The sequence below is a fragment of the Protomyctophum bolini genome, assembly GCF_963924005.1.
Source record: "Protomyctophum bolini genome assembly, chromosome: 19".
Taxonomy (NCBI): Eukaryota; Metazoa; Chordata; class Actinopteri; order Myctophiformes; family Myctophidae; genus Protomyctophum; species Protomyctophum bolini.
In genome coordinates this window covers 9,936,569-9,957,888 of record NC_137880.1, presented here as the reverse complement: position 1 = coordinate 9,957,888, position 21,320 = coordinate 9,936,569, and the positions used below count along the sequence as shown (strand labels likewise).

Sequence of the window (21,320 nt, the reverse complement as noted above, 5' to 3'; positions counted from 1 at the left end):
ATTCCCATTGGCTATACACAGAGTATTATGCATAATTTTACAGCATGATAGGCCATGGGGTTTCCCAAAAGGAATATCTTTGAATGCAGATTCGATCATGTTTTCATGTGATGATGCGCCTGCGGCCGTCGGCTGGTTCATCCAGATAAACAGAACGTGTGGCGAACACCGCCGGGCGTTCAGTCGATCTCATTGGTGCATTTGCAGGAGGCGGGGCACCTGTCTTGGACATGGGCGTTGCTACAGCCAAACTGCTGCTTCAGGTCAAGACAGTTGCTGTACTGGTCAACGTGTGTTGACCAACATGGGTTGGCTGCATGAGAGAGACACAGAGAGACAGAGTACTGGTCACTGTAGGGACATGGGTTGGCTGCATGAGAGAGACACAGAGAGAGACAGTGTACTGGTCACTGTAGGGACATGGGTTGGCTGCATGAGAGAGACACAGAGACAGTACTGGTCACTGTAGGGACATGGGTTGGCAGAGAGAGACAGAGAGTACTGGTCAGTGTAAGGACATGGGTTGGCTGAGAGAGACAGACTGGTCAGTGTAATGACATGGGTTGGCTGAGAGAAACAGACTGGTCAGTGTAATGACATGGGTTGGCTGAGAGAGACAGACAAACTGGTCACTGTAAGGACATGGGTTGCATGCTGCATGAGAGAGACAGAGTACTGGCCAGTGTAGGGACATGGGTTGGCAGAGAGAGACAGACAGACTGTTCAGTGTACTAATATGTATTTTGGCGGTGCCTTGATGGTGTTGAAATGGCTAATTTTACACTTGGTTAGTTAATCTACAAGCTCACAACGCGTTGTGTTACATCCGCATCGTTGTATTTAAGTTCATAAAGTTAACATAAGTAACATAACTAAATGCATTTGAAATTAAATTCAGGATTCCAATTAAAAAACAGAGCACAATAATTGAGGTGGAACGTCTGGTGACTCGAGGTTAGGCACTATGTAAATGTTCATGGTTTTTTATTTTAATGAATGAAATACAGTCACTTACTGCACAGCTTGTTGTCACAGGCATTGGGACAGTCAGCACAAGGTGTTCCGGACTTGTAAGGGTGGGTGAACTGGTAGTTACCACTGAAATGTTGGACACAACATTAAATATTAGTGTCTGAGACCGCAAACATGTTTTATTAAAGACAGATCGAGTGCCGTGATTTTTTTCCCACCCTAAAACATGATCTTCAGATATTATTACTATAGGCTATAAGCAGGAATATATATATATTTTTTAAATTGCAGTATTTGTTAAAATTATGTTGAATGTACAAACATTAATGAATAATACATTTTTCAGTCATCCTATAGGATCTATAGGATGACTGAAAAATACACCTACAGGATCTACAGTACCGTTGACTTCTCTGATGCATTGATTGGTTCTTAAACTTTTACATGTCAAGGACCCCCATAACTCTGAGAGTGTATGGTGCTATCCCTAGTGTTTGATTGTACTCTGTTGCTGTTTTTACATTTGTGTTCAATAAACTATTCAATCAATCAATCAATCAAAAGTAGTGGCACACATAGAAGTATTTGTACTTACTGGGGGCAGTATAGTGGCACACAGAAGTATTTGTACTTACTGGGGACAGTATAGTGGCACACAGAAGTATTTGTACTTACTGGGGACAGTATAGTGGCACACACAGAAGTATTTGTACTTACTGGGGACAGTATAGTGGCACACACAGAAGTATTTGTACTTACATGGGGCAGTAGTGGCACACATAGAAGTATTGGTACAAAGCGTGGGGACAGTAGGCCTTGTAACATCCGATCTGGTTGGAGCGGTACCACACCAACTGTAGTGGGGTAAAAGTACAGCATGTTCCTCTGAGATGAAGAAGAGAAGTAGTCTGAAATACAGTGCAACTCCGTCTCCGGTTGTGTTTTACTAAGTCTAGAGTAGTAGTTAAACTGTGTCACAATACAATAAAAACTGTTGACAATGGGGAAAGTATATACAGTTAACAGGGCTATGTCACTTTGCATCTGATCATTATTTTGGCTTCACTGCACTGGCTTCCGGTTGTTTTTAGGATTGATTTTAAAATTATTTTACTTGTGTATAAAGCTCTCAATGGTCTCGCACCTTCCTACCTACATGACTGCCTGCCTAAATATGTCCCAAACCGCCCCCTAAGGTCTTCCACTGCTGGCCTGCTCGCTTTGCCTAAAAAAAGCTTTTTGCTTCTAAGGGCCGACGGCATGGAACAAGCTCCCATTGTACCTTCGTCAGGCAGCCTCTGTAGACATTTTTAAAGCACAGCTCAAGACTCACTTCTACAACATTGCTTTTAATTGATCTTTTATTTTTTGTTATTCATGTCCTCACTGTATTGCATTACTGCTTGTTTTTTAATGTCGTTGCCTTGCTTTTCTTTTTTTGACCTGTGTGTAGTGTGAGCGTGTGTACCTGTGTGTAGTGTGAGCGTGTGTACCTGTGTGTAGTGTGAGCGTGTGTACCTGTGTGTAGTGTGAGCGTGTACCTGTGTGTAGTGTCCGTGTGTGTACCTGTGTGTAGTGTCCGTGTGTGTACCTGTGTGTAGTGTCCGTGTGTGTACCTGTGTGTAGTGCCAGTGTGTGTACCTGTGTGTACCTGTGTATAGTGTCCGGTTTGGGCTCCGTTGACGCCGCCCACGCCGTAGCGATAGTCTTTCACCTCATCATACCAGGACTGGATAGCGTCGTCCCACGTGTTATTAGAACTGGACATGTACAGGTTCTCACCACATACACTGGCTAGAGAGAGAGAGAGAGAGAGAGAAGACACGTGCCATTCCACACAAGGTAAATAACCAATTTTGGCATCTGCCACTTGAATTAAGGTGACATGATTGATTGATTGACAAAGGGCCTGTCAGCTCACAATGCAATACTTTATTTCCAAGCGTGTTGCTCACAAATAAGCGTCGGAAGCATTAGGAAGTTATATACCAAAAAAAACCCTATTCCAATTACATTTCCCCTCTCTTTCCCTTTCCAAGTGTGTTTGTCTTATAGGTAACGTCAGCGCAGCTATTCCAACCAAAGCCCTACTATTTTCACTTTTTCAGAATGGGATAATATTGTTTTTGGTGGGTATATAAATCTTGTTGAGCTGCTCATTTTGAAAGTAGCTCTCAAGTACAAAAAAAGAGTGGGCACCCCTAGTCTAGAACTATGACCATAATCACGAATGGCACAGTGGGAAGGTGCCTGCATGCCCATCATGCACCGCAGAGGCTATATGTTTGTGTCTGTCTCTCGATATGCCCAAATATGGAGATAACTGTCATAGCCTGTTCACAGGCCAGCTTATCTGAGAGAACTGGAAGTATAGTGGCAGTGTGGCCGACTCGTCCTAACTTTATCCCCCGCTGTACCACGGTGTCCGCTTGCCAAAAACAACAGACCTACAAGCTTATAAACTGATTTGTTATTAGGAGGAGGTTTTCAGTGCCCTCATATCACAAATGAAATGCCGTTTGATAAATCTGCGGTGTCAATATCTGCTCTCCCGCTCGAGAAACGGAAGGCAGCTTATCTGACGTAGGTATGTGGAAATGTGTCGGACTTGTGTATTTATAGTCTGTAGAATTGATTTACAAGCTACAGATGCAGATCTGTAGCTTGTAAATAGATACTGCTTTTTGGACTTGTGTTGTACCTTGTTTTCTTAAGGTTCATACCAGGGGGGCAGTCAGACAGATATTTTGTGAAGCCACTAAGGAAATGAAAGTTCATATAATGGCCTGTTGTGGCGCTATCACTGGACCCAGAAAAACCCATAGCCCCATAGAAGTCCATGTATTTGAGCCCAACTTCACCTAGACTGTATTACCTTAATAAACATGGTCATGAATACTTTTTGCTTCCAGTCACTAGTTTAAAGTCTCATTTCTAATGTCATAATATTCTTTTTGGAAAATGATGGTCCCATGTATAAAAGAAATGACCATAAAGTTGCGCATGTTCTGAGGGGCGTGGCTACCGTTACAGTCTATGAACGGGATCCCCCACCCACTCGAGTCAAAATAAAAACCAACGAAGAAGAAGGGGGGAAGTCCCGCCTCGTTGTCTGGGCCAGCCAATGGGCCAGCTGGGCCTGGGCCCGGATCTAGAAAGATGGCTGCCTCCATGGCAAGGACTGACACATAGAGACAGGCTTCATTTTACGTTCATGTTAGACCCGCGGAACGCTTTGTCCATATTTTTTACAGTCTATGGTTCATACATAGTCTGGATTTTCAGTGGTGAGGTGACCTCCGAGGCTCCGAACTACAACATGACGTCACGAGCCACAGTGAAGCGCAAACCACCACCACCGCCCCAGCCCTTCTGTTTTTACTCACCACTGCTCAACGTTATTTCAGCTCCGGTGGTCAGCTTACCACCGGCTCTTTCGAAGTGGGTCTTACTGCTGATGGTCCTATGGCTGGGAGGACTGTGGTTCATGGAGCAGCTGTTGGCCCATTTCTGAGCGTTGGCTGCAGCTTCGGTGTTCCAACTCTGACAATGAGAGGGCACATGATGTTAGATCTCTGAGTCCACAGGATGTTATCTGTATAGTATAACCACTCTATGACCACTGTATTCAGTGGTTTGAAAACGTGTTCATGTCTTCAAGTGTCTTGTAGGTCTTTTGCACTCTATGATCCTTCTGGAGAGTCTGAAATAAAGTTTTGAATTGACTGGAATACTGCATTTGTCCGCAGTCGGGGAGAAACCACTTGGCTATGACCCAAATTTTAACTTTACAGGAAATGAATAATACTAATAACAATAATAATGAAAATGGTTTTAGAACATCACATTTACTGCTTTTTCATACATATAGTCAGAAACTTGAATGTGTCCTTATATTATTATCACTTTATCCAAACAATGCTATATTAATGAGGAAATTAGGTCGCTTGACGGACTTTTAACCCATTCTGAACGGGAACCCGTTTTGGTGTCGGCATCATGTTGTGCTTTAGCTATTGAAAAATAGCAGATCTACAAGCTCATAGCGCGCCACCGAGTGGCGCGCTACGAGCTTGTAGGTCTGCTATTTTTTTTTTATCGAAGAGCGACTGACATTTTTAGAATCTGATCTCAGGTCAGAATGGGTTAATCAGACCAGTGTGTGTCCAGTGGAAACCTCGTATGAATCTGATCTCAGGTCAGAATGGGTTAAGGATACAATGGAGTTAGGGGGTTTAGTCAGAATATTTTCAATTGGTTCAACATAAAAATTAAAAAAAAAAGAAACACACTGACTAAAAGGGTGATCAATGGCACTGATTTATAAAACAAATAAGTAAAAAAAAAGTTGGGAAAAACTGGAGCTAGTTGGTTTCTGCCAGACAGTGATGATATGTAGTGTCTTACCATCTTCAGCATGTTGCTGGCGGTAGGCTGCACAGCTCTCCTCAGAGTGTTGTGTTTGTTCACAATGACATTCTGGTCTGACAGTATAAGATCTATAGATGAACACAGAATAGACCGACAAAAAGGACAAAAGATTGGGTGAAATTCGGATAAACTACTTTTTACAAATACAATAAATTTTTATATAATCGTACACACTGTACTCACCCTCCTGCAGCGTTGGCAGAGGAGAGGGGAATGGAGAATGGCCAAGGTGTCGTCCCTTGGAGAGTGCATGAATTCAAAACAGAGTTTTGACATGTGTCTGAATGTTCTCAATATACAACTCAATTCAACTCAACTCTAGCACCATCATCTTTGTGAAACATGAATAAATGTCTCGGTATAGTGTATACGATTTAATAAAAGTTTCAATTTGAGGACAGCTTCATTCTTAAGCATTTTCACATTTTTCATCTAGATATATTCACACGTCCACTTTCATTTTCGAAACGATTTTCCTATACAGTAAATTATGTCCAAATTAGTTTGGAAAGTAATTGGAAAGTAATTCAGTACATTAACTCAAGTACTGTACTTAAGTATAGGCTACAACTTTTTGTACTTTGAGGTACATTTTCAATACATTTACTTCTACTCCACTACATCTCAGAGGCAAATATTGTACTTTTACTCCACTACAATTATTTGAGTTAGTTACTAGTTACTTTGTAGATTGTGATTATTATTATAAAACAATGAAAACATACATTAACCACTTCAGACCTACACATTTCGGCCATTTGAAAAAAGCCAATCTATTCTACAAGCTCACAATGCATCGTGATGTTTCTCATTGTGAGCATTGTGAACAACAAAAATGACATTTTACACATTTGAAACGGGACATTCTGCATAATGAGTATTTTCTACTTTTGTATTTAAGTACACTTTGATACCCTTTGTACTTTTAATCATATACATTTTGAATTCCAGACTTTCACTTGTAACAGCATTTCTATATTGCAGTATTAATACTTTTACTTAAATAAACCATTTGAGTTATTTTCCTACCACTGCCCAGTCGATTGGGGATTTTAAATCCTTACTTAAAACCCAGCTGTTCTCCCTTGCTTTTAATTGCACTTGAGCTCTTAAGTCTTCTTATTATACTTTTTGTTCTATTATATTGTCTTGCTCATGTTTCTTGCCATTGATGTTTATTTTGTAATGATGCTGTATATTGCATTGATCTGTGTTTTGACCTTGTTCAGAACTTTGGTCGGCCTTAATGTGCTTGATATTCTGGGCTATTTATTATTATTATTGTAGCCTATTCATTTGTTATTTTTGGCAAAGCGATTTGGTTTCTAGTGGGAAAAAAACAGCACAGCCAAGTGTACAATTGCTATTACTCTAATGTTTTATGTTTTTGCTTTTAGTAGTAGTAGTAGTAGTAGTAGTAGTAGTAGTAGTCGTCTTTACAGGTCTGTTTTACTGATGGTTTAACACCGGATACCGGATATGCAGGGAAGCATTGATCCCAGCTAGTGTATGACGACGGAGGGACAATCTCACGATAAATTAATATCTCTTCGATACGATTATTGTGAACACTAACCCATGTACCTATATACTAGTTGTCCTTACTTACTTTGTCCTCTGCCACGGGGGTGGCAGGCACCCTTACAGCGAGCAGAGCGCAGGCCAACAGGACGGTAAGCGTGTACATGGTGCTATCCAGCATACTGCGTGAGACAGTCCTGTGTTACGGCCGCAGGCCTATATATGTCTTTGCCAATTCCTGCGTGGTGCGCACAGTGCGCGTCCCTTTGCCTAACCCCTCCCTGCATGTAGATCCGTCAGCGCAGCCATTGGTGGGGAGCATTACCGCCGCTCCGCTGTTGGTCGCCCGCTCCGTACCTCGCTCCTCCAACCGGCTTCTACACCTGCGCCCACCTGACGGCATAAAGGCGTCCTGAAGCCTTCACTCCCGGCCGCTGTCCAAACAGCCAGACTCCAGAGTGGAGCAGGCCAGAGGCAGCGCGCCCTCCGTGCGCAGCAAGAGAATGCACGGAGTATCATAATGCAACCACCCGTATAGCAAGAGTTGCTGTGACTTTATTGTGTCACTTCTATGTTCTGAGCACCTGGCCACGGAAGCCTGCTTTTTGTACAGTTTGTTAGATTAGTGTAGAGTAGGCAATAGTAGGGCACTATTGTCACTTTATTTTCGGTTGTTAGTTTAGTGTGTCTAAAACTCAAGAGGTTAGTTTTAGTATGCTTTTGATTATTTCCCTTAGTTGCTCCGTGTGTCATTTATGTTTGTAAGTATAGTAATTCATATATTGAATACTTATGTAAATGTATATATTGTTTCCAACTATTTGCATGCCACATAGAATAATAAAGAACTTTGGGCATTTCACCACCTTGCCTTATTAATAACCGTCCTAGACTCGGTGAGTCGTAATACCTGACTGATACCTATAAACTCATGGACAATTAGGCAGGCAGACAGCTACTCAGACAGGCAGACAGACAGCTACTCATGGACAATTGGACAGGCAGGCAGACAGACAGCTACTCATAGACAGGCAGACAGTAAGATAGCTACTCATTGACAGACAGACAACTACTCATGGACAGACAGACAGGCAGGCAGGCAGGCAGGCAGGCAGGCAAAGAGCTACTCATGTTATGTTATTATAACAGCTACTCATGTTATGTGCAATAATTTGTGCAGTTATGGAAACAGCTCTTTGTGTTTATGCAAGAAAATGTAACACATTTATTTATTTACATATTGTGTGCATGCACATTGTACTTTGATACATTTTGCGAAAATAAAGCAATTGAAAGAGAGAAGTTATCAAGTATCATTAATGTCGTAATTTTATCTACTGGCCCCTGGCCCCTTGCCATTTTTGTAATGTGGCCCACAGGTAAATCTATTTGAGTATCCCTGCTGTAGCTGATAAGAAATATTCGTGTTTTGTATTTTGTTTGTATGCTCTTCAGACTTGATCAAACCAATCCGATAGGCCACAAATTTGATTTGAGATGGCAGTATGAACATAATTTCCTTTACAAAAACAGGCACAAAGGAAGCAAAAGTCAGTATTGCAATCTATAAAGGTTGCTTTATTTTCTAAAAGCACAGAGAGGTAGCCTGATATTTATATTGGATATGCAGTACATTCAGAACCACTGGCTTATACACCAACTCTTTCATGTCAAGGATTGGTTTGGAGACGGCATGCGTTTAGATGATCTCAGTGGTGCAATTGCAGGAGGCCGGGCACCAAACTGCGACGGAGGAGTGGCGACAGGTATATTTCTCCTTCATACGACCACAGCTGCCGTACTTATTCTTATAGGGACATGGGTTGGCTGAGTGAGAGAGAGAGAGAGACAGACAATGACAGAATGAGAGGTCATCGAGTTGATGGCGATACGATTACGTGACCCACCAATTGCCAAAACGTAAGTCATTGGATTTTTTTCATGTCACATGACAGCAGGGAATCCTAGCTTCAAATAGACATTGGTCGTGCAGAGTGACCCACTAGTTGTGGAGATATGGATATGATGTCTTGCACAGATATGGAGACTTGAGAAAACAGCCCAGAAAGAAGCAGTTATGTTTTTATAAAAACCATAATGGTTTAGTATTGAAATTAGCTTATTAGACGAATTTGGCTCACAGCTTGACTGGACATCAGGACAAAATATCAATTACACTTTATGTGTAATACATTTATACATTATGTATTATTTACAGTTAAGCTAAGTTAAGCTCTGACATTTAAGTGAAATGTAGCCTGATATTACAAGATTAATTGCTACTATGGCTTCAGAACATTTTAGGTTTTTTGCCCTCTGGTGGAAAGTTGAAGCCAGCACGTTGGCAGCCCTACATGTAATGTAACAATCAACATTCAACAATGATCAACGCAGGTCACACATGCCATTTAAAGGCAGGTGCTGAACTCAAAGAACATCAACAGGCAAAAAGATGAGTTTGCACACTGTAGGCTAGCGCCCTTCTATACAGTATGACTTTACTGTGTAGCATCCACCAGAAAGTTGACATTTCAAGCACACTGTTCTTCAGTCTTAAACTCTACCATTTTTGGTGACTTACTGCACAGTTTGTCGTCACAGGCATCGGGACAGTCTCCACAAGATGGTCCCAGCTTGTAGGGGCCGTAGGGCTCACTCATACCACCCACATTACCGCTGCAAAGTGGGACAGAACATCAGATATTAAACGTGATATCTGATGAGACCTTTCATCTCCATCAGCCTCAAGTGGTTCCAAACCTTTTCCAGATCAGGCCTACTTTGAACATCTTGAACGTGTCCACGGCCATTCTGCTTAAGTGGTCAGATGGGTGGACCATGTGCATTTTCAGAGCATGTTTTAGTTTAATGATGCATTCAGACCCCTGGTGATTTAACCAGTGATTTAAAGTGTGACAGATGGTAAAGTGTGATAGATGGCGCTGTTGCTTATGATGTATTATTGATTGATTGATTGATTGAAATATTTATTAACAGTTTTATTAACATCAAAATTAGAGACGTACAAATAGACACTTCTATATAGCCAAAGAACAGAACAAGAATTCATCATAAAGGAGGTAAAAGGGGAAAAGAAACATATACAGTGAAAACCAATTGCTTTTAGCTTGTTAACCAGTATGGATTGGTTCAGTGTCAAAAGCCTTTTGGAGGTACAGCTTGACCATGCCGCAGTATTTGCCAGCATCCACCTCGTGTTTGATGTGGTCGCTCAAATAGAGGAGGCATGTGTCAGTGGAGTGGGATGTTCTGAAACCAGATTGGAACTTGTACATTAATATTTGTGGCAAGATACTTTTCAACCTGTTCATAGACTATTTTTTCCATCACTTTCGAGATGGAGCTTAGAATAGAAATAGGGCGGTAGTTGCCGGGTTCAAATTTACTCCCTTTTTTGTGCAAGGGGGTTACTTTGGCCAGTTTAAAATCTTGGGGAACCTGTCCCCGTTTGATGGAGAGGTTTACTATGAGCTATGGAAATGGCTGAGTCTGAGAAATTTGGAGGGAATATTGTCATGGCCAGTGGCCTTGTGGGGCTGGAGGGCACTCAGTACCTCCTCAGTTGTTACCATTGCCATTTAAAAATCATCTTTACAAACACTTAGGTTTTTGTAGAAGGCTTTGATGTGCGCTACACCAAAACGCCCAGAGTGGGAGGGCAGTTTGTTAACCAGCCGTGTTGCAATGTTTGTGAAGAAGATGTTTAAGTAGTTTGCTACATCAAGCTCGTCAGTGATGAGGGTGTCATTCGATTTGATGTTTATGTTTGAAACCTGGTTTTTAGTTTCTGACCACAGCCTAGTTGGTTGTTTAGTAGCTTCTTAGCTTGTTTCGTTGTGTTTTTAGGATGCCGAGTTGGGTTTGGAGATCACTGTCGAAGCGCCTGGCTAGCCTGGTGCCGTTGAACCTGGTAATGCCTGGTAAATTAACAGTTTGCAAATAGTACAGTAGGATAACAAAAATCCATAGTGGAAAAAAGGCTTGTTTCCACTATGGTCTTGCGTATTCAATTAAGACATTTAAAGACGGGACAGTAGTACTTACGCCGGACGGTAATGACAAACGTAGTAGTATTTGTACTTCGGGGCGTCGGGGCAGAAAGCCATGCCACATCCTATCTGGTGGGAGTTGTACCACACAACCTGTGCAACACACAACAACTTACTGTTTAAACCAGTTTTCCTGTCAAGGACAGGGCCATCATTTGGGGTCAAAGGGAATGTTAACTTTTACCCTTAGTGTTCACAAATTGTTGAGTATTTCTTATAGGACTGGGTGTAAGTGTACCTGGGTGAAGTCTCCCACCATGCTTCCATCGATGGCCCCTTTCCCGTACTCCCAGCCCTTAATCTGACTGTACCAGGCCTCGATAGCAGTGTCCCATGTTATGGAGTTAGCGCTCATGAACAGGTTCTCCCCACAACGGGGAAGGGCTAGAGAACGAGAGAGCGAGAGAATGCAATTATCTTGGAAATCAAATCATGGGGATGTTGGGAATCACTAGCCAGAAGCAACTCTTAGGGCGGATTCAGACCATGGTCCAGGGTGCAGACCTGGGACCCTGCAAATGTTGTGATTAGCGTACCCCCGCAGAGGATAATTACATTACCATGCATGATTATAAATGAATGTTAAGGGGTCTTACTGCCGATTCTAATTTCCTTCCTGGGGCTGTGTTTCATGGTGCAATTGTTGGCCCATCTCTGAGCGGTGGCGGCAGCTTCCTTGTCCCAGCTCTGTGAGAGAGACAGGAAGTTAGACAGTGTAAGTCTGTGATTGCGAGTGTGAAGCAGGACATTGCTGAAAAGAGCACTCACGCTCTACATACCTGCCCTGATTTGTAAATAGACGTGTACGTGTTCTGTACATTTCCCATAGCATTTGACAACGGCATGCAGCTGTATGCGTTTTACATAATGAGCGATGTTATTAAAGATGCCAAATCAAACCTCCAGTAGTGTCTTACCATCTTCAGCATGTTGCTGGCGGTCGGCTGCACATCTCTTCTCAGTTGGTTGTGTTTGTTCAGAATCTTGTCAGCTACGGGCGTGTTCGTTGGTTTCTTTGTGGGTTTGGGTTCCTCTGTGGGTTTCTCTGTGGATTTGGGTTCCTCTGTTGGTTTCTCTGTGGGTTTGGGTTCCTCTGTGGGTTCCTCCGTAGGTTCGGGTTCCTCTGTGGGTTCCTCCGTGGGTTTGGGTTCCTTTGTGGGTTCGGGTTCCTCTGTGGGTTCCTCCGTGGGTTTGGGTTTCTCTGTGGGTTTCTCTGTGGGTTTGGGTTCCTCGGTGGGTTTGGGTTTCTCGGTGGCCGTGGGTTTCTCCATGGGGTTGGGGTTGTCTCTGGTTGATCCGTCCACTTCTGAGAAGAGGAGAAAATAAAACATCTGATAATGGACAGCTATTACTTCCGCACATGCATGTTGTGAACTTGTAGATCTCCTTTCTTTGGTGCATAGCATGGGGTCCTAAAACAGCTGTCTGAGCTGCCTGGCTGCTCAAGTCATGCTTAAATGTACACTTTGTGTTTTAAGCAATAGGTTATTCTTTAACTATTGCAAAATAGCAGATCTCAGACTCTGTAACAAGACAGTAAACTGAGCTAAACTCTCTGCAAACAGTACAGTGACAGTGGTCAGCGTTAAGTGGTCAAAGTTACCTGGATGACCACATTTCTGGACCTGGCAGTACTCCCAGCGTTTCCATGGGTCAGTGGTGTAGCACCATGGCTTCAGCTCACCATCGGGATTACGACAGTAGTTTTCTTCCAGGCTTCTGACAAAAAAATAAGTAGGTTGGTACAGTACTTTACTAGTTGACAGACCAACAGACAGTCAGCTAGATACTGTACATAGATGGATGTTTGGCTGGTTCTTACCTGTATTGGTAATTTTCTTTTGTGCGATTGTGTGTGTGAGGCGTTTGGTCCGACCAGGCCTGGCAGGTTCTCCCATTGATCGTATTGGATAGTCGTCCTAGGTAGTATCGGCCGTTGAAAGTGTAGCAGGTCAGCTCTGGTACTATTTGTTACAGTAGGTGGACAGGAAGAAGTAGTAGATGGAGAGAGTAAACGGTGCTTAAATAAATCTTAACTCCAACAGAAATGCTAACTTTGAACAGAAATAGATTGTGCCTCATTTGGCCTACAAACATGGAACCTTCTTACACTGTTACACATGATTCTGAGGAACTAGTCACTGAAACTGTGACCCATAAGCTCCGCCCTTAGATTTTCCACCATTTTGAGTATAGTTTGAAAAACATTTCACACTCTACCTTAACTTTCTACCCATTACACAAACTCTGGACCATAATCTAAATTCCCAGTTGGCGAGAACTTTGAATGTGGACAAAACAACGCCTATATGCATTTAGAGCATTACTTGGCCTATAGCTCCTCGCAGCTTAGTTTAAATGAAATTGAATCAACATGTTTTTTTCAGGGCAACTGTTATACTGCATTATAATGACAGTAAAGCACACCCTCTCGGGTAATATTGCTAAATCGAGGCAAAGGTTTTTGCCCAATATTTGTACTACTACTTACCCTCAGACACAGCTGCATTCCCAGCTGCTGTTACTTTGGTTCCAACCAGGAGAGCAAGGAGCACCGTGGGAACAATGTGCACCTTCATCCTCTGAAAACCAGTGGTCGAAAAAGTACTCAATTGTTTTACTTAAGTAAAAGTATCAATACTGCAATATAGAAGTACTCTGTTACAAGTAGTCTGGAATTTAAAATCTACTTTAGTAAAAGTACAAAAGTATGGGATCAAAATGTACCAAAAGTAGAAAGTACTCTTCATGCAGAATTAAAATTATGAATTATTATTAATTATTAATTATCTAATGAGATCCTGGGCTCTACACACCCTCCGTCCAACCTGGGGAGAGCAACGGAATGTAACTCATGCTTCCTTCATGCATGAGTGTCCAAGTCACTCATTTACACCTGACAGGGGGGAGTTTCCCTGGTTGGACGTAACCTGACGCTGCCAGATCCAAAAAGCTTGCTACACAAATTTGTTTAGGTTGGACGTAGCACATGGAAGGAACACAAACCCTCCATCAGGCGCCCCGGCTGGCCAGGGGGAGGCAATTTAGAGACCAGGATTACTGCATATTTTTTGTGAGGGTACCTACTACCTACCCTAGGGGATTGATTGATTTATTTATTAACAGTTTGCAGAATTACAGTACATTTCAAGCACAAACTCAATACAAAGACTGTCAACTGTGAGTGGACAAACCAATTAAGCATTATACTTGTTTACAGGGACACAGGGAGAACATGCGAACTCCACGCAGATCGGCTTTGTTCAAATATGTTTTGTAATAATAATCTAAATCTACAAAGTAACTATCTAAAGCTGTGAAATAAAGTAAATGTAGTAAAAGTATTGGATATTGGAAATACTTAAGTAAAGTAAAAATACCTCAAAACTGTACTTAAGTACAGTACTTTACTTAGTTACTTTCCACCACTGGTGAAATCCACAAGGAAACATCCCAAAGTCCAATTACATTTTAGCTGAAAATAGCCGATCTGAACTTTTAGATTGGCTCTTTCCGCCACACAGCCACCAAATCAGACGTTATACCATAAACTGTAGATTTAGTTGACTAAAAGTAAAACATTTCACATGACTACAACTAAAGGAATTTTATATAAAACAAATTAGCTGTCCTCATTAACGTCCTCATGGGTTCACACTTGTTGAGTGGTGTATTGGTACAAACAATGTACACATGTTTAAGTTAGATATTCAAGAAAGCTATCGCAAACAAATAAGGGTCTATCTCACCTTGGTTGGCTACCCTAAATGTGTGTTCAAATGGGGCTCAGGTCATTATATATAGGCTTCCAAGGAAACACACCTGTAGCCAATCACTGATTGCGGCCAAAATGGTTCAAACCAACTGGACAAGGGATAAGGGTTTGAGTGTGTCAAAGAAGGACAGAATAGAGCAGACACTGCAATACAAGGAAAGTTAAATACTAATAATATCAATTACTTTAAATTAAATGTACCGTATAATGTATTTTTGGGGTGGAAAAGTGAAAAAAAAGAGTAGAAAAGTTACAACATATTGTAGATCATCCTCAGGATTTGGTCTGTCTGGTGGGGCATGGCATGACTGTTCCAGAGGTCCCACCACTCAATACAACAACAATAATAATACATAGGCCTACATACACTGTGTAATGTGCGTTTCCAGATGCTCAGTTTGTTATGCTCAGCCATAATTAGTATTTTTGTAGTAGCCTATTATATTTGGTACCATATTATCTCCTGTGTTCTGAGGTGGAGAGTTATGAGAGGTGGAGACTGAGGCCTGTTTGACAGACACCTGCTTGTGACAAATTCTTGAGACTGATCACTGAAGACTGCCAGCTGCTGTGGGAAATTGGCCATCATCAGATTGGTTGGCTCTGATGACAACTGCAGTGAATTGGGTGGTGGCCACACCCAGTCATGGGCGTAGCTTGGGGGGGTGCCCCGCCTGCCCCCCACACCAACCCCAGCAGAGCAGTCACAGCACCCGGCAGAACAACCGTGTCCGGGCAGTTTGGACACAAACCCCCCCCCCCCCCCCCCCCCCCCACACAAGAAGCATGCGTGGATGGAATATTCGGTTTTAAAGGATGTTTCTCCCTTTTGATTCCCTCGTGCACGCGAAGCCATGCATCGCACCCCCTGGCGTCAAGTTAATGCTACACCCATGCACTACTATGAAGCTCTTTCACAAACAGTTCTGATCAGAGGACTGTCAGCTTCAGGGCAGCAGGGAATCGTTCCCCCTGCAGTCCTCTCACCCCAACCCAAACCTGCAACCAACCGGTCTTTGAGAACCTTTGGGAAGTGACTCATGTCTACATGTCTTGAGAAGGACCCCCACCGGGTGCACCTTGCGGTGCGCGTCACGGCCGGCTCTGAGTCGGCCTGGAAAGGCTCGGGACGAAGTTGGCACGCCCTGAATGAGCTTTATACTTGGATGCAAGAAGGCGGCTCTTCGGTTCACGGGCCTCTGCTTTTGTGAGGGAGAATGTGCCACCCGACTCTGTTATGTCTGCAGAATGGGTCACCAGTGATTGATCAGTCTATGGCTATGTTCCATTGTGCCTGTTGTATTCAATAGTTATGCCCAATTACATTATTGTGCCAATTATTATAAATTACATACACGCCTGAAGGTTATTAGATATTTTGGTCTGTGTGCATTTGTGTGTGAAACAGTAAGTAAAAATCACACCCGTGTGAACTGAGCAGTGCAGGCTGTGTGTGTGTGACCCGAATTCCATCCCAATAGCGGACTGCTTTCTGGCAAGCTACACTGATATAGATCAAAGTATGAATCAGTTGTCCACACCGAGACATGTTTAGAAATCCGATCACGTTTCAAACCACCTAGGAATGTTCGTATACCTGTAGTTGATGAAGATGTTTCCATGTTTTGTTTTTATGCTCTTCAGACTTGATCAAACCAATCCGATAGGCCACACATTTGATTTGAGATGGCAGTATGAACATAATTTCCTTTACAAAAACAGGCACAAAGAAAGCAAAAGTCAGTATTGCAATCTATAAAGGTTGCTTTATTTTCTAAAAGCACAGAGAGGTAGCCTGATATTTATATTGGATATGCAGTACATTCAGAACCACTGGCTTATACACCAACTCTTTCATGTCAAGGATTGGTTTGGAGACGGCATGCGTTTAGAAGATCTCAGTGGTGCACTTGCAGGAGGCCGGGCACCAAACTGCGACGGAGGAGTGGCGACAGGTGTATTTCTCCTTCATACGACCACAGTAGCTGTACTTATTCGTATAGGGACATGGGTTGGCTGAGAGAGAGAGAGAGAGACAGACAATGACAGAATGAGAGGTCATCGAGTTGATGGCGATACGATTACGTGACCCACCAATTGCCAAAACGTAAGTCATTGGATTTTTTTCATGTCACATGACAGCAGGGAATCCTAGCTTCAAATAGACATTGGTCGTGCAGAGTGACCCACTAGTTGTGGAGATATGGATATGATGTCTTGCACAGATATGGAGACTTGAGAAAACAGCCCGGAAAGAAGCAGTTATGTTTTTATAAAAACCATAATGATTTAGTATTGAAATTAGCTTATTAGACGAATTTGGCTCACAGCTTGACTGGACATCAGGACATAATATCAATTACACTTAAACTATTGCATTTATGTATTATTTACAGTTAAGCTAAGTTAAGTTAAGCTCTGACATTTAAGTGAAATGTAGCCTGTTATTACAAGATTAATTGCTACTATGGCTTCAGAACATTTTAGGTTTTTTGCCCTCTGGTGGAAAGTTGAAGCCAGCACGTTGGCAGCCCTACATGTAATGTAACAATCAACATTCAACAATGATCAACGCAGGTCACACATGCCATTTAAAGGCAGGTGCTGAACTCAAAGAACATCAACAGGCAAAAAGATGAGTTTGTACACTGTAGGCTAGCGCCCTTCTATACAGTATGACTTTACTGTGTAGCATCCACCAGAAAGTTGACATTTCAAGCACACTGTTCTTCAGTCTTAAACTCTCTACCATTTTTGGTGACTTACTGCACAGTTTGTCGTCACAGGCATCGGGACAGTCGCCACAAGATGGTCCCAGCTTGTAGGGCTCACTCATACCAGACATACCACCCACATTACCGCTGCAAAGTGGGACAGAACATCAGATATTAAACGTGATATCCGATGAGACCTTTCATCTCCATCAGCCTCAAGTGGTTCCAAACCTTTTCCAGATCAGGCCTACTTTGAACATCTTGAAAGTGTCCACGGCCATTCGGCTTAAGTGGTCAGATGGGTGGACCATGTGCATTTTCAGAGCATGTTTTAGTTTAATGATGCATTCAGACCCCTGGTGATTTAAAGTGTGACAGATGGTAAAGTGTGATAGATGGCGCCGTTGCTTATGATGTATTATTGATTGAAATATTTATTAACAGTTTTATCAACATCAAAATTAGAGACATACAAATAGACACTTCTATATAGCCAAAGAACAGAACAGGAATTTATCATAAAGGAGGTAAAAAGGGAAAAGAAACGTATACAGTGAAAACCAATTGCTTTTAGCTTGTTAACCAGTATGGATTGGTTCACAGTGTCAAAAGCCTTTTGGAGGTACAGCTTGACCATGCCGCAGTATTTGCCAGCATCCACCTCGTGTTTGATGTGGTCGCTCAAATAGAGGAGGCATGTGTCAGTGGAGTGGGATGTTCTGAAACCAGATTGGAACTCGTACATTAATATTTGTGGCAAGATACTTTTCAACCTGTTCATAGACTATTTTTTCCATCACTTTCGAGATGGAGCTTAGAATAGAAATAGGGCGGTAGTTGCCGGGTTCAAATTTACTCCCTTTTTTGTGCAAGGGGGTTACTTTGGCCAGTTTAAAATCTTGGGGAACCTGTCCCCGTTTGATGGAGAGGTTTACTATGAGCTATGGAAATGGCTGAGTCTGAGAAATTTGGAGGGAATATTGTCATGGCCAGTGGCCTTGTGGGGCTGGAGGGCACTCAGTACCTCCTCAGTTGTTACCATTGCCATTTAAAAATCATCTTTACAAACACCTAGGTTTTTGTAGAAGGCTTTGATGTGCGCTACACCAAAACGCCCAGAGTGGGAGGGCAGTTTGTTAACCAGCCGTGTTGCAATGTTTGTGAAGAAGATGTTTAAGTAGTTTGCTACATCAAGCTCGTCAGTGATGAGGGTGTCATTCGATTTGATGTTTATGTTTGAAACCTGGTTTTTAGTTTCTGACCACAGCCTAGTTGGTTGTTTAGTAGCTTCTTAGCTTGTTTCGTTGTGTTTTTAGGATGCCGAGTTGGGTTTGGAGATCACTGTCGAAGCGCCTGGCTAGCCTGGTGCCGTTGAACCTGGCAATGCCTGGTAAATTAACAGTTTGCAAATAGTACAGTAGGATAACAAAAATCCATAGTGGAAAAAAGGCTTGTTTCCACTATGGTCTTGCGTATTCAATTAAGACATTTAAAGACGGGACAGTAGTACTTACGTCGGACTGTAATGACAAACGTAGTAGTATTTGTACTTCGGGGCGTCGGGGCAGAAAGCCATGCCACATCCTATCTGGTTGGAGTTGTACCACACAACCTGTGCAACACACAACAACTTAATGTTTAAACCAGTTTTCCTGTCAAGGACAGGGCCATCATTTGGGGTCAAAGGGAATGTTAACTTTTACCCTTAGTGTTCACAAATTGTTGAGTATTTCTTATAGGACTGGGTGTAAGTGTACCTGGGTGAAGTCTCCCACCATGCTTCCATCGATGGCCCCTTTCCCATACTCCCAGCCCTTAATCTGACTGTACCAGGCCTCGATAGCAGTGTCCCATGTTATGGAGTTAGCGCTCATGAACAGGTTCTCCCCACAACTGGGAAGGGCTAGAGAACGAGAGAGCGAGAGAATGCAATTATCTTGGAAATCAAATCATGGGGATGTTGGGAATCACTAGCCACAAGCAACTCTTAGGGCGGATTCAGACCATGGTCCAGGGTGCAGACCTGGGACCCTGCAAATGTTGTGATTAGCGTACCCCCGCAGAGGATAATTACATTACCATGCATGATTATAAATGAATGTTAAGGGGTCTTACTGCCGATTCTGGCCTTCCTGGGGCTGTGTTTCATGGTGCAATTGTTGGCCCATCTCTGAGCGGTGGCGGCAGCTTCCTTGTCCCAGCTCTGTGAGAGAGACAGGAAGTTAGACAGTGTAAGTCTGTGATTGAGAGTGTGAAGCAGGACATTGCTGAAAAGAGCACTCACGCTCTACATACCTGCCCTGATTTGTAAATAGACGTGTACGTGTTCTGTACATTTCCCATAGCATTTGACAACGGCATGCAGCTGTATGCGTTTTACATAGTGAGCGATGTTATTAAAGATGCCAAATCAAACCTCCAGTAGTGTCTTACCATCTTCAGCATGTTGCTGGCGGTCGGCTGCACATCTCTTCTCAGTTGGTTGTGTTTGTTCAGAATCTTGTCAGCTACGGGCGTGTTCGTTGGTTTCTTTGTGGGTTTGGGTTCCTCTGTGGGTTCCTCTGTGGGTTTGGGATCCTCTGTGGGTTCCTCTGTTGGTTTCTCTGTGGGTTTGGGTTCCTCTGTGGGTTCCTCCGTGGGTTCGGGTTCCTCTGTGGGTTCCTCAGTGGGTTCGGGTTTCTCTGTGGGTTTGGGTTTCTCTGTGGGTTTGGGTTTCTCTGTGGGTTTCTCTGTGGGTTTGGGTTTCTCTGTGGGTTTCTCTGTGGGTTTGGGTTTCTCTGTGGGTTTCTCTGTGGGTTTGGGTTCCTCTGTGGGTTCCTCCGTGGGTTCGGGTTTCTCTGTGGGTTTGGGTTTCTCTGTGGGTTTCTCTGTGGGTTTGGGTTCCTCGGTGGGTTTGGGTTTCTCGGTGGCCGTGGGTTTCTCCATGGGGTTGGGGTTGTCTCTGGTTGATCCGTCCACTTCTGAGAAGAGGAGAAAATAAAACATCTGATAATGAACAGTAACACGGCTATTACTTCCGCACATGCATGTTGTGAACTTGTAGATCTCCTTTCTTTGGTGCATAGCATAGGGTCCATAGGTTATTCTTTAACTATTGCAAAATAGCAGATCTCAGACTCTGTAACAAGACAGTAAACTGAGCTAAACTCTCTGCAAACAGTACAGTGACAGTGGTCAGCGTTAAGTGGTCAAAGTTACCTGGATCATCACATTTCTGGACCTGGCAGTACTCCCAGCGTTTCCATGGGTCAGTGGTGTAGCACCATGGCTTCAGCTCACCATCGGGATTACGACAGTAGTTTTCTTCCAGGCTTCTGACAAAAAAATAAGTAGGTTGGTACAGTACGTTACTAGTAGACAGACCAACAGACAGTCAGCTAGATACTGTACATAGATGGATGTTTGGCTGGTTCTTACCTGTATTGGTAATTTTCTTTTGTACGATTGTGTGTGTGAGGCGTTTGGTCCGACCAGGCCTGGCAGGTTCTCCCATTGATCGTATTGGATAGTCGTCCTAGGTAGTATCGGCCGTTGAAAGTGTAGCAGGTCAGCTCTGGTACTGCATATCTCAATGGATGTCTATGGTGTTTGTCTGTTGGGGGGCATTTATTTATTTTATATCACAAATGCATATTAATTGAAAGTAACCAACTGTTGAAGTAGACAGTAGACAGAACAGCAGCAATATTTAAAGAGGGAATGCTTACCCTCTACTGTTGCGTCCTCAGCTGCTCAGTTCCAGCCAGAGTGCGAGAGACATAGAGGGAGGGGGAGACAGGGACAGAGAATGACAGAAAGAGTTACAATTAAGTCATTAGAAGGTACTGTAGCTACAGT

At 43.0% G+C, this 21,320-nt stretch overlaps 1 protein-coding gene across 1 annotated transcript; it reads right to left on the bottom strand.

The window, feature by feature from the left end:
* Positions 1-179: 179 nt before the first annotated feature.
* LOC308334074 (serotriflin-like) lies at positions 180-7,090 on the bottom strand (the record flags this gene model as incomplete). Its single annotated transcript, XM_080790662.1, has 8 exons — positions 180-313; positions 1,016-1,098; positions 1,732-1,826; positions 2,624-2,766; positions 4,425-4,515; positions 5,380-5,471; positions 5,587-5,641; positions 7,013-7,090. 8 exons carry the CDS (start codon positions 7,088-7,090, stop codon positions 180-182), a joined length of 771 nt encoding a protein of 256 aa, XP_080646788.1.
* Between the last annotated feature and the right edge of the window lie 14,230 nt (positions 7,091-21,320).